The following is a 16,427-nucleotide window of genomic DNA, read 5'->3' as shown; positions in this document are numbered from 1 at the left end:
CCCCGCCGTTCGTGCGCTCGTCCCGCAATCCCAGGAGGAGCCGGCGCCACGCTCCTCCCCCTTCTCTCGCCGACGCGACGCGCGCGCACGGGCGGGGCGGGGCCGGCGGGGGCGTCGGCGTGGCCGCAACGGGGCCGGCCTGGGAGGCGCCACCGCGGGCAGCCGAGGAGATCACGTGCCGCGCCCTCGGCGAGGCAGGGTCGCCGGGATCCCCGCGCGCGGCGGCGGTGGCGGCACCGCCGGCCCGGTGAGGCTCACCGCGCCCGGCGGCCGGACGTGCGTTCGATCGGATCGGTGGTGGGTTTCGATTTGGTTGTATAGGACCGGGAGAGTAAATATACTAGGACCTGCAACTGTATATTACTATTATTGTTGTATATACGTGCGAGAGCACGTGATCCGCGTACTTACTCAATTTATATATATATATATATATATATATATATATATATATATATATATATGGGAAATGTCCAATTTACATCTTCGAAATATCGCAAAATTAAAGTCTGATTTTCAATCTTCAACTATAAAACAAGACAATATAGACCATCCAACTGTCAAAATCGGGCAAAATTACCCCTTGGGTGGTTTTATATTTTCTAAAAAATTAAATAAAGCTAATTAGATATAAAAAATCAAAATTAATTCACTTTAAATCAGAAAAATATGAAACTAGTACCAAATTTTTTCTAAAAATATAACATATATATTATTGCTCCATTTGAATCTTAGTTATTAAAAATAAGGCATAACTGCAAGCAACCAAATATTATGAACAAAAAAAATTTGATCTTAATAGCTCACAAGTCATGTGACAATAGATAGGTTACATTTTTAGAAAACTTTTGATACCCATTTTATAATTTTTTAACTTAAAATGAATTACTTATAAATGTTTTAGTGTAAAATTGAATATTTTTAATTCTCAAAAAATGAAAAACCACCTTCAAAACCACCCCAGGGGTCAAATTTGTCCAGTTTTGACAGTTGAATGGCCTATGTTGTCCGATTTCGTAGTTGAAGGTTCAAAATTGGACTTTTGCGATAGTTGGAGGATGTAAACCGAACTTTTCCCTTTTGAAAATTGAAAAATCCAGTTTTGACTGATACATTTAGTCTCCACCTCAGGGTGCCATGTGGAAACATATCTATCAAAACTGGATGGAAGGAGTATATAATTATATACATAGTGGTGGAAAAAGCTACGAATTTAAAAGCTCCGATCCACCAGTCAAACTCAAAATGCCCTTGAATCCTTGATAAGAAGATTTTAAATTCGTGGTGGATCCGAGCTTTAAAATTCCACAACCAAAATGTTCAAAACAAATAATTCTATCCTTTTTTTTTCAATCGATCGAAATAGGAGGACAATAGGCCAGGTGGAGATATCTCATTGTGATTCAAATTCTGAGTGTAACGAGACGTCGAAATAAGTCGCCCAATGTTTACACGTTTCCTTGGGCCTCACACAAACATGTTGGGCGTTCTGCTGGGCCAGAATTCCTGCAGAGCTAGGCAGGGCTATGGCCTGGCCCATTACGAGCTCATTCGACAGGGCGAACAGGCCCTTTGTTTCGCGTCAAATTCCGGTTTAATCGATTTAGTTCCCACAATGAAAATTAGGGAACAATTTCTACAGATTTAGTTCCCACGATGAAAAATAGACTCAACCATTTCCACCAGATTTAGTCCCCAAAATGAAAATTAGACTCAAATTTCTACCAGAAATTATTTTTGCATCACCATCGCACCTGTCACTTTACTCAGACACGTCCTCCAAAGGAATGAAATAAAACTCAAATTCCGGTCATAGTAACTCAACGGGAGAATGTAAAACGAATTTACATTAAGTTCGATGCTTCGATTACACTCAGCTCGAACACAAAGGTACAGAGAGTTTCCGCGGAATCGAAGTGTGTGTGGGGCATCCTACTTGGCAAATAGGAAGCAGCAGAAGCCGAGCTGGCCTAACCTTCTTCAATCAGTGGGCATAAACAACGAAACAACCAGGGATGTACGGGTATGGTCAGTAGTCGTGATGAACTACTGTTGCTGCGTCATTAGTTATTGCTGTTGCTGCGGTGATGGCTCCTGCTCCTGCTGCGGAGTGGCAGGGGAATCTGGAGCAATGGCAAACTGGAGGGCACGTCCCCGGGCTGACTGTAGGATGAAGGCCACCTCTGCTGCCGCCAGTGCAGCCTCTTCCTGCAAGATAGTCGAAGCATCGGAAGTTAGATGGTGGTGTCAATACTGTAGTGACTATGCCCAAGAACATTTGCTTTCAATGTTATAAAAAGAATGCATCTGAATTATTATGATAATTCGGTGTAATTTTTTTTCATGGCCAACAGATGATTCCTACAAGATTGAATAAATTTATGGTACCTGTCTTTGACGCCGGCGATGCAAAATACTGAAGATCCACGCCATGATATAGCACGGCAGCAGAAACCCAGCAGCTCGCAGCAAGAAAAGCTGCAGAGGCTCAAGTCAACACAAAGCACCAACTGAACCACAAAATAACAGAAGGAAAAAGGAATGCCACAACACTCACTGAGAACATGGTAGAAGCATCATCATCGCTTCCTTCATTGTCTGAGATGGATAATGCATGCCTGAGCAGCAACAGTGCCATTAACTGCAAAAGAACCAAGAATTTTCAGGGACTCTACCTTGATAATACTACAAATCTGACATGGGCCATCGGTAAACTCAGAGAAGAACAAAGGTCAGCAGACTAGGAGCCAAGAAAGATTCGCTATGAAAAGCAACAGCAGTTTCCCTACTCGTTAAGCAATTGAGCAACTAAAAGCATTGTAATTCCATCCATACACAAATTATGAAACAACTGTAGCAGACATAAAAAATAACGTCCCCAAAAGAAAATAACCTAAATAGCAGCGGCCGTTTCCCTATTATCTAATGTTTCACACATGATACATCAGTTCAGCTAATGAAGGGCAATAAGATCAGCGATTGCTGGAAAGTACTTACAATAAGTGCAGCAGAACGGCAGAATGCAGCACCACTTGCATCTGTAGTACCATAACCATCATACTCTGCCTCAAGAAGACGACGCTGGGCAGCTGCTACAGCGAGAATTCTTGGGTCACGCAAATCCATAATCAAATCTCCACTGCAGAGTGATAGTATGGGCTTAGATATGTTCCAACTTCTAAGCACTCTTACTTAAATGGAACAAAATGGCTGAAACGATTGCAACAATTATTACAAGAAATATAATGAAATAACTTACTCAATGTCTATGGTTGTCTCATCTGGTTCAACACGAGGTGGTGCGGTGTAACCAGACTTGTATTCCTACAGGTTATCATCAAGCCTGAAAGGAATCAGCATACAAGAAAGAAAACTCTACAAATGTACAAAGGGGAAGGCCCAAAGAGTGTTCTACAAGACTAGCATACTGGAAAATTTAGGATCTTTCATAACAAAAATTATTAAAAAAATCATTGAATATTTTTATTATCTCAGAGGTTGTTAATGCCAAAATGTGAGTCCCTTTAAAATTTTTTTTGGATGGAATCAATAACAGAGGAAATCCATGATTAAATATGAATATTTGACATCCAAGTCCAACTGACCAAAATTGGTGAACTTGATAATGAGTTAATGACCATTTAAAAACACACACAAACATTTGCATATGTTTAGTCAGTTTGTTACAACATCATCCAAATTAGATCGCTTGTCTAAAAACACTAAAGTCTGTCCCACCAACAACCACACGTGTTACCAACCTTTCTAGTACAATCCCAAGATGATAGCATAGTAACTGCACATGGTGTGGAGCACATGATCATGTGTCTACCATCTTAGTTCTTTTTTCCTTTTTTTTTCTACCATCTTAGTTCATGAGATCCCTTGGTGTATGCTCTTTGCTGATGATGTGGTGCTAGTTGACGGGAGTAGGGCAGGGGTTAATAGGAAGTTAGAGCTGTGGAGACGCACGTTAGAGTCGAAAGGGTTCAGACTTAGTAGGACCAAGACCGAGTACATGATGTGCGATTTCAGCGCGACTAGGCATGAGGGGGGAGACGTTAGTCTAGATGGGCCAGTGGTGGTCCAGAAGGATACTTTTCGGAATTTAGGATCGGTGCTACAAAAGGATGGTGACATTGATGAAGATGTTAGGCATAGAATTTCAACTGGCTGGTTGAAATGACGGCAAGCTTCTGGCATCCTTTGTGACAAGAGGGTGCCACAAAAGTTAAAAGACAAATTCTATAGGACAGCAATTCGTCCGGCGATGTTATACGGTGCTAAATGTTGGCCTACAAAAAGGCGACATGTCCAGCAACTGAGTGTAGCAGAGATGCGGATGTTGCGGTGGTTTTGCGGGCACACAAGGAGGGATAGAGTCCGGAACAAAGTTATTCGAGATAGGGTCGGGGTGGCACCAATTGAGGAGAAACTTACCCAGCATCGGCTGAGATGGTTTGGACATGTCCAACGAAGGCCTCCTGAGGCGCCGGTGCGTAATGGGGTTCTTGAGCGGGTCGATAATGTAAAGAGGGGTAGAGGTAGACCTAAACTGACGTGGGATGAGTCGGTTAAGAGAGACCTTAAGGATTGGAATATCTCTAAAGAGATAGCTTTGGATAGGAGCGCTTGGAGACTAGCTATCAATGTGCCTGAACCTTGAACTTATTTCTTTCGGGTTTCATCTGTAGCCTACCCCAACTTGCTTGGGAAAAAATGCTATGTTGTTGTTGTTGTTTTTCCAAAGATAGTTCTGTTTTTTTCGTGTGCGTGATACTTGTGAGGTTATCATGACGACAAGAAAGACAAGTGATGTCCACAATGTTTGAAAAAAATAAATCTTGAGTAGAAAGAAACATGCGCAACAAGATTCCAGAGATACAAATATCAACATATTTAGATCAGCACAGAAAACTAGAACCAAAATGAAACATGTATCACTGGAATGAAGCTGAGAAAACTTAAACCGACCTGATGGCAAATTTCACATGTAGTGTCTCCTTTCTCATTGCACCAGCGTTGAACACAAGCTCTATGAGCATACTGCACATAAAAAATGAAGTTATAAACACTATTTCGATAAACATGAATACCAAGAATAATGACTTCTGCATCATAACAAGATGTTAAAGACATCCTGTGCAAGTGCAATTTGAGAATATCAATGACTACGCCATTAATGTACCATGGAGCAAAGTGACCAAATTGAAAGATAGCAGCTAAGAATAGTCACAGTTCAAAGTCATTCATTACTACTTAAAACTCGGCAAGCTATTGCTATAGACTGAACTGGAATTGTAGGGTTACAAATATGTGCTTTAACATACAAAATCACATCACATGGAAGCACAGTAGGTGGATAAGTTGTTATCTCCTTAAAGTGTCTTAGAAATGCAAATCTAGTACATAGCTCAAATGTAGTGAATGAATGCTTTGTAACTGTTAAATGCCAACAACTCCAACAGAAAGAATATGAACAGATAATATTACTGGGATATTTGCAATAACAATTGGGGACAGATTATGCATTATCAATGGTATCAATTATGACTGTTTTGCACTCTGTCAGTCAGATGACATGCTGATGAAATGAGAAGCACATGTCTAAGCCAAATGAGAACAAGAAGCAAAAAATCTAGTTGTATATGCACCTCACAAACAACTACCAGACTAAAACGTTCTTTGAACAAAAGAAACAGCGCACAATGTTTGGAAACCAGATCAGGAGGGGTTCCAGACCTTGAGGCTGCCGCAGCAAGCGCACGGCTTCTCGAGGTTCTTGACGCTGTCCTCCTCCTGGCATATGCGGCACTCGGCTGCCTGGATGAGCGGCTCCTCCTCCCCACCGCCCACCTCCTCCTCATCGACCACGTCAATGACCGCGGACGGAGACACAGCAGCCGCCGAGGCGGTCACACCCTCAACTGTCTTCTCGGCGACCCCATCAGCCTTGGATTTCGCCAAGCCGTCCACATCAACCACCACATGATCCTGGTCGGCCATCCCAAATCCCTCCTCCCCTGTAACCCTCGCAATCGCACCCCCTCTCAGAAACCAAACTCCTGCAACAGCAAAGGTGGGAACAATCAGGTGTTTCCCTCAGGCAACAATCAGCACGAAGGAAATACTAGGAGTAGCGGGGGCATGTGCTGCCTAAAAATGGAGAGCCTCCATTTTGGAGAGCGCGGTAGCAGCTTCTCCCCTTCACTGGAATTGGACTGCTGGTCTGGACTCTGTAGCCCCGAGCCCGGCGAGCCGACCCTCAGAACCCTAGGTACAGCCGCCCTCTAACTCCGGCGGAACCCCCCAAACGCAAAGGGCGAATTCGACCCCTCACGAGCGAAACCTACGAGGCCGGCCCCCGGGCTCCGCGCCGAACCGCGCCGCGCCACCCCCGGCGCGGCGGCAGCGGCGGCGGCGGAGCCCACGAACCGACCCCACCCCGAGCGGGCCGGCCGGCGGGCCGCCCCGATCGAGCGCGAGGGAACCACGCCCCGCGCCGCGGCGGCGGATCTAGCGCCGTGGGGGAACGGGGAGGGGGCCGGGAACGGACGCCACATACCTCACCAACGGCGGCGGCGGGGGCGGCGGCGGCGGCGGCGGGCTCCTCCTTCCTCTCCTCCTTCCGGTCGGGTCGTCGCACGGCTGGGGAGACTGGAAAAAAAAATCTCGTCGTCGAATTTCCCTTGGGCTTGGGTCTAAATACCACGCGATTTTTTCTCTCTCTCTCTCTCTCGCCTGCGGGGACCGGGGAGCCGGGGAGAAAGCGTCTGCGCCCGCAACGGTCAAACGCGGCTCGCCTGCGCGGCGCGTGGGGCCCAGTCGCCGTCCGTCCGTCCGCCGGCGTCACGGCGGCCTGCGCCGCCTCTACAGAGTTGTACCTGACGTTGACGGACGGCTCCGTTACTTCCCCGTGCTCTGTCCCCGTCGTCAGCGCACACGCCACCCGCACGCGCCTGCGGACTCTGCCCGGTCCGGTCCGGTCTGGCCTTGTGGTTGGGTTTTTTACGGCTAAACAAGACCGGGCCAACCGGAGAAGAACCGTGAAAAATATTAGGAGAGCTGAGTATTGTATTGGGTACATTTTTTGAAAGAGTTGATAGGTAGATAATATTTTACAATTACTATTGTACGCTTTGTTATAATTTCTAAGTATATGGCATCCATGCGGCCACAATATAGATATCGTATCGTACCGTACAGTGTTCATAGTTTCAGGCATGTGTGTGTTCCGAGTAGGGAAGTAGGCAACCCAGACCCCCACCGTCTCGGAACCGGATCCGCTGCAGTAACGTCCCCTGCAGTTGGGTCACTGCCACGTGGGCCCCACTGCGTGCAGGCCCCACACGCAGTGACTCAACTGCGGGGGACGTAACTGCAGCGGAGCCTCGTCCCACCGTCTCGCACCTCCAAGACGTCACCACCTATATGATTCGGGATATAGGGGTGCTAATAGATGAGGATACTATATCAGATAATAATATTGGAGAGGCTCACCATATGTGCACTCTTTCTTCTATTTTTCAACAATATTGTATCAAAATTTTAAGTGAACAGTATTAGGCATGAGGCCATGTTTCTTCTATTATATGAGGTCATAACTCATAATATATGATATGGATCTGCACCCTTGCTTGAGGAATCCTTGAGCAATCGATATCTGCATGTTGCCGCTATTGTGAATCAGCTTGCGTTTAGGGACATGCATGCTAACTAGATTTCCGTAATTTTCTCTACAAGAAACAAATTAAAGACCTTGTATTAGAAAAAAAAATAAAATAGATTTTCTCAGATTATTTTTCTCTATTCTTTCTCTAAGATCAATTTTGTATGAAACATATATTTTCTCCCTTTTGTATACCTTCTTACATCGTGTGCCCAACTCCAAACAAAATTTCACGGAAGATTAAAATTAAACCTTAGTCGTGATTTATGACTACAGTCAGTCGCATATCTGGTTGGGAAAAAAAAATACTTCTCGTGGTTGGGTCTATGGCTAACTAATAACTAGGGCGGCGTATAGTACATGGCCGCGTAGAGCACGCCGTGTCACCCCATTTTTCCTTTATTTGTCGCTTCTTTTTCCGCTACTAGTAGTGTACATGGGAAAGACTGTTTGATATTCTAGACGATGGAGTATTTTTCTTGACCAACTCTTGCACGCAAAGGCACCAGCTAACCGCATGAGACGGACGCTACGCAGCAGTTAAGAATCGATCAAACCAATGCAAGGTTCTTCCGGTACCAGCTGTGTGGTTCACACATGACAGAAATTAAACTAGCTGGTACTCATCAGCGCCATCAGCCTAGAACCAAGCTGAAATTCTATGTTGCGACAGTTGTTGTCTTTATAAATTAAATGTGCAACTGCTCTAAGTCGTTTTTGATGCGAGTGAGTTGTCTTTTAAGCAGTGTTTATTAAATTTAGCCTCCTAATTTTAACACTTGTCGGCACATTGGATCACTGAGTTTTATATTCTCTTGTACAAGATAGGTAATACAAATTTTTTTTGAGGCAAAGGTAGGTAATACAATTCAAAGGTACCTAAGCTCAATAGTAGGAGTGAAAAATTAAGCAAAGATAAGCAATTTTATTAGATGTAACCTCCTAATTAAGGGAACATATCAAGTGCAAACCAATATCTCCGTGCAAACTATGAAAACTTCAATCTAAGCCATCAGATCAACATCCAAGGGGAAGAGCGCAGAGAGGTGGGAGGGAGAATTTGTAAAAGTGTGATTACCCAATCGAAGGGCGGGTCTAGATTGTAAAATTACTCAATCCTCCATACCTCTTGGATGTTGATCCAATGACTCAGATTGAAGTTTTCATAGTTTGCACGAAGAGATTGGTTTCCACCTGATACGTTGCCTCTAATTAAAACTGCTTCATTCCTCTTCTGTCATAAATGCTTTCCATTTTCCCTATCATGTAAGGGAGGCATGATCATTTGGACCCTTCGTGCCGCGCCATGGCCGGATGCTCGCCCACAACCGGGCGCAAAAAGCCGACCCATCGATCTAGTGGACAACCTCGGACAATGCTAATAGGCCTGAAACAAAGTGGATCGAGCTGAAAACACCTTTTATTTTTAAGTTTTTGTAGTGTTAATAAATGAGCAAACAACCCGAGATTGATGCTTAGACCATGGCCAGTGTGGACACACATGGACAATAATTTTTGACTCAAAAGAAACCGGACCTTTTCTCTGCTTGGTCATTGTTCAATCTCTTGTTCTCATGTGCTTTTTTTTGTGAAATCGTTTAGGTACGTAGGGAGGATTTGGCAAAATTGCCAAAAGGTGCTTAGCCTAGCGGTTAAGACACTCGAGTGGCACTCCACAGGTCCTGAGTTCGAATCCCGTGAGAGCGAATTTCAAGCTGTGGTTAAAAAATTCTCTCGCCGGTTCTGTGTGCCAAAGCACTGGTTTAGAGCCGACCCAGGTCGGCCTGGGGACCGTGTATGGCCCAGGTAATTCCCATGGGTTACGGTTCCCAGTTTCAGGGCGGGACTGGAATTCGGGGATTTTCTCGGTCGGGGAAGCCGAGGCTTCTTAACTTAATACCGGTGGGGCGGTCTTTCCCCACCCGGCCGAGTTTTTTTTTAGGATTTGGCAAATTCCCTTTAGTACCCCTCTCGAAGGAGTACGGAGTAAAAATGAAAGGATAGCACGTGCCATGCACGTCTAGGGTTGCCTTGCTTTTCTTCTGGGCACCGTATCCTATGGAAACCAGACCTCCTATGCAAACTTTGGAAACTCCAATTAACACCACAGGATCTTCATCCAAGAGCTATGGGCAGAGGTGGAAACATTTTGCAAATAAACGCCCGCCACTCTCACACGCGATTTGCACAGGACCCCCTCCATCGGCTTCCGTCAGCCTCGTCAGACCTCCTCCATCCGTTCCGCTCCTGCCCAGGATGTGTCGCTCAGCTCCATGCCGGCCTCCATCTCCATCTGCGTTGTCGGCCTCCAACTGCAGCGCCGGCGGCCTCCATCTCCATCTCCGCCGCCGGCCTCCAACAGCAGCGCCGCCGGCCTCCATCTCCATCAGAGGTGCATCTCGGGGCCGCCCGCAAGGCCATGGATATGGCGTCGCCGGCCTTCGTTCTGCCTGCCTCGAATAGAGCCGCCGCCCTAGAGGTGCATCGAGCGCCGCCGCCATGGACCTGCCCCCCGGCATCCATCTCGGGGCCGCCCGCGAGGCCATGGATATGGCGCCGCCCGGCCTTGATTTGGCGTTGCCCCCTCTGGCCGCCTGGGCTGCCGTGCACTGAAGAACCTGCCGTGCCCCTGAATGTCTGCTGTGTTGGTTGCTCGGTGTTCTTCAGTGCGTGTGCTTAGAAATAGGATATTGCAGATAACGTTGTATGAATCTAGTTATTTTCTTGCCAATCTAGCCCAACAACCACAAAACATGATGCGGTTCTTGTTGGCCTTGAGGATGGATAGGTACAGCAGCGCCGTGACGGCGTTCAGCTAGAGCCCCGCGTCCTCGGAATAGAGCAGGGGCACCAGGAGCGGCACGGCCCCGGCCTCCTCGACGAATGCGCGGCAGTCGTTGCCGAACTTGGACAGCAGCCTGATCTCGTGCACGACGCAGGGGGAGAGGTTCTTGACCAGGATCGATGCCGTCCTGCGTGCAGCCTCCCGCGCGGCCTTGTTCGTTGTGGACGCGAAGGGCGGCGGCGCAGATGAAGATGGAGGCCGGCGGCTCCACGAAGAACGAAGGGCGGCGGCGCAGATTGAGATGGAGGCCGGCGGAGCTGCCAGAGGCCGGTGCTGCTGTAGGCCGGCGGAGTCCTAGGGCCGGCGTGACCTCCTGGGCGGAACCGAACGGGACCTCACGCCCGTGACGGAGCGCTGATGGAAGCGGATGGAGGGGTTCCGTGCAAATTGCGTGTGGGAGTGGCATGCGTTTATTTGCAAAATGTTCTCACCTCTGTCCATAGCCCTTGGATGAAGATCCTGTGGTGTTGATTAGAGTTTCCAAAGTTTGCATAGGAAGTCTGGTTTCGATAGGATACGGTGCCTTTCTTCTGTTTACCTTAAAGCTTCCATGGCAAGCAGGAATTTGGCAAACTAAAGATTCTGGAAGCAGCATACATTCTCTCATCTTAACCCATTTCTTGACGCCATCAGCGAAAAAGGGAAAATCATCCCTCACCATATAAAAATCATCCATCACCATGTAAAAAATTTGATAAAGGCAAAGATTTCGGGCTCGTTCAGCGTGCGATCCGATGTGGCGTTACGACCACATCAAATTCAAGAAAAGAAAATTAAATTCCATGCGCGTGGACAATACATTATAATTGTAACGACTCAAAAAAATATTTTTTAGAGTAAAATGCACTCCGGGTCCTTAAACTAGTGAGGGTGTGTCAAGTAGGTCCACGAACTCTGAAAATGCAGATTTGGCCCCCTAATCTAATTGTGTCACTGGAGGTCCAAAACCCCTTTGACCGGGTTTGACCGCCTACGTGGCCCGCCACGTCGGTCCTACCTGGACACAACAGTTGATGGAGCGGGGAATATATGCAAATGAGCCCTCCCTCGATGTTTCAATTTGCATTCGTCCACCCCACCCATTCGTCTTCCGCCGTCGTCGACGAGGCGGAAGGGCGGCGAAAGGGCTCCGGCGATCGTCAGGGGTTGGAGAGAAGCGACGGCTGAAGTTCACCTCAGAGATCGAAAGGGAGCAGAGCTGGCCCAGTCGCGGCGACGAAAGGCCCAGGATGGCTCCTCGATTACGTGGAAAAGCGGAGCCTGCACCCGAGTACGGTGAGTCGATTCTAGCCCCAATGTTTGAGATTGCTAGGTTTCGGTGATGGATTTGTTTGATTAGACCTTGTTTTGTATGGAAAGAGAGAGTATTTTGTGGATTGTTTATGGATTGTTAGGGTTACAGTATCAGTTTTGGATTTAGGGTGGAATGTGGGGGTTCTGAATTTTGATTCTGGCAGCATAGCTTGTACTATAGGTGCTGGTTCTGACGAGTTCACGGTAGAGGTTCACCATGGAGGGTTCTTTGTTGGAAGTGGGCAACTAAGGAGTTATATAGATGGCAAGGTTTCTTGGTATGATTTCTGTGATGCCGACACATGGTCACCATTGTGGTTTGATGATTTTGTCAAGGAACTTGGGTATGACAAGACTGAAAGGCTGAGGATTTACTGGTTGTTACCCGCGAAGGAACTTGCAGAAGGACTTAGGGTCATTAGTAGTGATTCAGACACGCGTGTGATGGTGTCAGTGGTTGACAGAGTGAAGAACTTAGTGGTGTACTTTGATCATGATGACAATATTGCAGGCCTAGACTTTGATGATATTACAATGAACCCAGTTTCAGAGTTGCCCAAGGTTCTTAGTCCACAGAAAGTGCAATATGTGCCAAAGAAAGTTAATGAGAAGTTGCCTGCGTTTTACAGTGATATTCAGAGCACCAGCAGAGTGAATGATCAAGACATGGAGAGTATGAATGATGTCACATCTGATGATTCAGAAGATTCAGACTTTGTGGATAGTGAGTATGACATGGAGGATGGGGATGATGACTTATTTGCTGATAATGTGGATGAAGAAATGGCACATGAAGGTACATCTAAAAGGTAGAAGCTTGGTAGACAAAAGATGAGAAGTGCAGAATGTGATGATTTGTCCACAGATGAGGAGTACTTGGACCTTCCAGACTCTGATGGTGAAGGAGAAGTGAGGATGAGGTTCAGGTCATTCATGCCAGAGGATTTAAGCAATCTAGTGTTTAAAGTTGGAATGGTTTTTCCTTCAGTTGAGGTCCTGAGAAAGGCAATTACAGAGTACAGTTTGAAGAACAGGGTTGAGATTAAGATGCCAAGGAATGACAGAACAAGGATTGGGGCCCACTGTGCTGAAGGATGCCCATGAAAATTGTATGCTTCACATGATAGTAGGGCTAAAGGCTTCATGGTGAAAACATACCAGGGTGAGCACAACTGTCAGAAAGAGTGGGTTCTAAAGAGGTGCACTTCTAAGTGGCTAGCAGACAAGTACATTGAAATCTTCAGGAGTGATGACAAGTTGAGTTTGTCCAACTTTGCTAAGGTTGTGCAGAGGGAATGGAACCTTACCACTTCTAGGAGCAAGTTGGCAAGAGCCAGGAGGATTGCACTATAAAAGGTTCATGGAGATGAGGAAGAACAGTACAACCATTTGTGGGATTATGGTCAGGAGTTGAGAAGAAGCAAACCTGGCACATCATTCTATTTGAAAGTAGTTGACAATGTGATCAGCACTTGCTACTTTTCATTGGATGCTTGCAAGAGAGGCTTCTTGAGTGCTTGTAGGCCATTCATTTGCTTAGATGGGTGCCACATGAAGACCAAGACTGGAGGCATTTTATTGACTGCTGTAGGGATAGATCCTAATGACTGCATATATCCTATTGCAATGGCAGTGGTTGAGGTGGAGTGCAAGGAATCATGGAAATGGTTCCTGAACACACTAAAGGATGATCTTGGAATTCAGAACACTTATCCATGGACCATAATACTGACAAACAAAAAGTAAGTATGTCAATGTTTGTGCTGATTTATTCATGCTTAATTTATAGTTTTACTGATTTGTATCATGTTTAATTCAGAACACTTATCCATGGACCATGCTTAATTTATAGCTGTACTGATTTGTATCATGTTTACAGGGTCTAATCCCAGCGGTGGAACACGTGTTTCCAGATGCAGAACACAGGTTCTGTGTGAGACATTTGTACTCCAATTTTCAGCAGCATTTCAAAGGTGAGATATTGAAGATTCAGCTTTGGATTTGTGCAAGATCTACTACTGTCATGGAATGGAACAACAACATGGAGCACATAAAGACACTGAACAAAGATGAATATGATTGGTTAGAGAAAATGCCTCCAAACACATGGGTGAAAGCTTTTTTCTCAGAGTACCCTAAGTGTGATCTCTTACTAAACAACACTTGTGAGGTGTTCAACAAATATATCCTAGAAGCAAGGGAGCTACCAATACTGAGCATGTTTGAGAAGATCAAGTGTCAGCTCATGACCAGAATTGTGAACAAGCAGAATGAGATGAAGGACAAGTTCCATTGCCCATTGTGCCCAAAGATTAGAAAAAAGATTCTAAGGAGATCTGAATGGGCCAACTTGTGTTATGCTTTGCCAGCAGGCCATGGTGTTTCCCAAGCGAATGAGAGAGATAATCAGTACATTGTTGAGTTGGCCACCAAGCATTGTGACTGTAGAAGGTGGGACTTGACAGGGATCCCTTGTAATCATGCTATAGCTGCCTTAAGGCATGAGAAGATTCCTGCTGAATCTGTTGTTCCTGCATGCTATTCTGTTGACAGTTTCAACAAAGCATATGAATTTAACATATGGCCATGCAGAGATCAAAGGGAATGGGAGCATGTGAATGGGCCACAAGTAGGACCCCCTGTATATGAGAAGAAGGTAGGCAGGCCCAAGAAGTCTAGGAGGAAGCAACCCTATGAAGTTCAGGGCAAAAATGGGCCTAAAATGACAAAGCATGGTGTGGTCATGCATTGTAGGTATTGTCAGTCAGGCCAGCACAACCAGGCTACATGTGAGTTGAAGAAGCTAGGTTTGAGGCCCAAGAAGCAACCCAAAAGAAAGCATTCACTCCAGGTCGATGATGTAGCCCAACCCAGTTTTGAGGCTCAAGATTCATATGAGTTCTACAATGATGCATCTGTGCCACAAGAAAGCTCTCAGCTTTTGTCACAAATGAGTACAACAATGCTGAGCCAGATGACAAATGAGGTAATTTCAACCTAAATTCAGAGCTCATTAACATTCCATAAAAACACTGCTCTAACTTTGATTACTTGTTAGGGATCCATTCCTAGCCGACTTGTTCAGAACCTGGGACCTCTGCCAGATGCTGAGTTTGTTGTGTCAAACAGACCCACTGAGAGATCTGGAGTACCAATGACAACTACAACTAAAGCTGGCTACAACAAAGAAGAAGAAGACCACAAAACAAGGAGCACATGGTGGAGACAAGCAGAATCAAGCCAAGAAAAAGAAGTCCACTAAGAAGGTAGCTGTCAAGTGACAAGCATGTTCTGCTTCTGTGCATGGATGGTTCTTTTGTAATTCCTTTTGTGGTAGTGTTGGTGATTCATGCAACCCAACAAAACTTGTTCTGCTTCTATGGATGGATGGTTCTCTAGACTCTGTGTAATTATTTAGTGCTGGTTCTGTGGGTGGTTCTCTAGACTGTATGAGAAACCAAATTATTTTGTGCTGGTTCTGTGGATGGTACTGTCAAAGCACTATCATGAATGATTCTCAAGTTATCTGTGCTCATTTTCTCTAATTTGTTGGCTCATTTGTCCTCCTTTAATTGCATCATGTTATCTGACCATGTTCACCAAGTGAAAAGTGACAAACATAAACTAAACTGCATATCATATCTTCCCATTACATACTTGGCAAAACACTAAGCTGTTCAGTACCATAGATTTCATTCTCAGTTCACCTCTTTAGCAAATGAACAAACAACATGACAACTTGCACTACCAGGATGCAAAAACATAGCATACATATTGACCTCAAGAGCCTAACTACTTCTGCACTACTGTCTTCTTCCTTCCTTGATGTTCCACCATTTCCAAGCATCATCTTCTCATCATCATCATCCTTGATATTGCCCTTCCGACTCCATTCTCCACTATTCAGAATCCCAATCTTCTTCAAGTGCTCCACATAGTCTTCTTCCCAAAACCAAAATGGACAGCCGGTTCCATCACGCTACAACATAGCACAAAAACAGGAAGAGAGGAGGTCACACCTTATCTGAAAACCACATCTCATCTCAAACCCTAACTCACCTTGTGCATTAGGCAACAGTAGAACACTTGCCCGAAGCTCCATTCCTGCCGCGATTTCAGCCGCAGCACCTTCTTACGGCCGCACTCCGTGCAAGTAATGAGTGGGAGCTCCTCCGATAGCCGCAGATCGGGTGCCGACACACTCGATTGCGAAGCCATGGCGCGGATCTGGAGAGGGGTGAGGGCGGCAGCACCTAGAACGGGAGGAGAGAGTGAGGAAGAGGATAGGGAGGAGGGGGGAAACAGAGAAGGGGTTTTTTGGTTTTTTTTGCATTAGGAGTCAACATACATATAATATTCTTTCAGGGGTACACAGTAATACTGTACATGAGATTGGGCACCAAAACTCCCGCCAAGTCCAGGTAGGACCGACGTGGCGGGCCACGTAGGCGGTCAGACCCGGTCAAAGGGGTTTTGGACCTCCAGTGACACAATTAGATTAGGGGGCCGAATCTGCATTTTCGGAGTTCGTGGACTTACTTGACACACCCTCACTAGTTTAAAGGCTCCCAGCGTATTTTACTCTTTTTTTATTATACGGTCGACCTCGGCTCCACGAAA

At 45.9% G+C, this 16,427-nt stretch overlaps 1 protein-coding gene across 1 annotated transcript; it reads right to left on the bottom strand.

Moving 5' to 3' along the window:
* Positions 1-1,701: 1,701 nt before the first annotated feature.
* On the bottom strand, positions 1,702-6,733 carry LOC120644846. Its single transcript, XM_039921580.1, has 8 exons — positions 6,566-6,733; positions 5,743-6,065; positions 4,975-5,046; positions 3,260-3,324; positions 2,998-3,139; positions 2,558-2,641; positions 2,389-2,478; positions 1,702-2,208 (listed from the first exon to the last, which is right to left on the bottom strand). The coding sequence occupies exons 2-8, from the start codon at positions 6,004-6,006 to the stop codon at positions 2,068-2,070; spliced, it is 858 nt and encodes a 285-aa protein (XP_039777514.1). The 5' UTR covers positions 6,007-6,065; positions 6,566-6,733; the 3' UTR covers positions 1,702-2,067.
* Between the last annotated feature and the right edge of the window lie 9,694 nt (positions 6,734-16,427).

Source organism: Panicum virgatum, chromosome 8K (assembly GCF_016808335.1).
Source record: "Panicum virgatum strain AP13 chromosome 8K, P.virgatum_v5, whole genome shotgun sequence".
In the NCBI taxonomy this organism is placed as follows: Eukaryota; Viridiplantae; Streptophyta; class Magnoliopsida; order Poales; family Poaceae; genus Panicum; species Panicum virgatum.
Note: the sequence above shows the minus strand (reverse complement) of the source record. Positions and strands in the feature narration are given on the sequence as shown.

Bases quoted from the DNA above. Each gene is read 5' to 3' on its own strand.
- LOC120644846 (XM_039921580.1), bottom strand. From the start codon at position 6,006: ATGGCCGACCAGGATCATGTGGTGGTTGATGTGGACGGCTTGGCGAAA. The intron at 3,325-4,974 runs GTCGGTTTAAGT...GATAACCTGTAG, and splicing joins CATGTGAAATTTGCCATCAG to GAATACAAGTCTGGTTACAC. The intron at 2,209-2,388 runs GTACCATAAATT...ACTATCTTGCAG, and splicing joins ATCGCCGGCGTCAAAGACAG to GAAGAGGCTGCACTGGCGGC.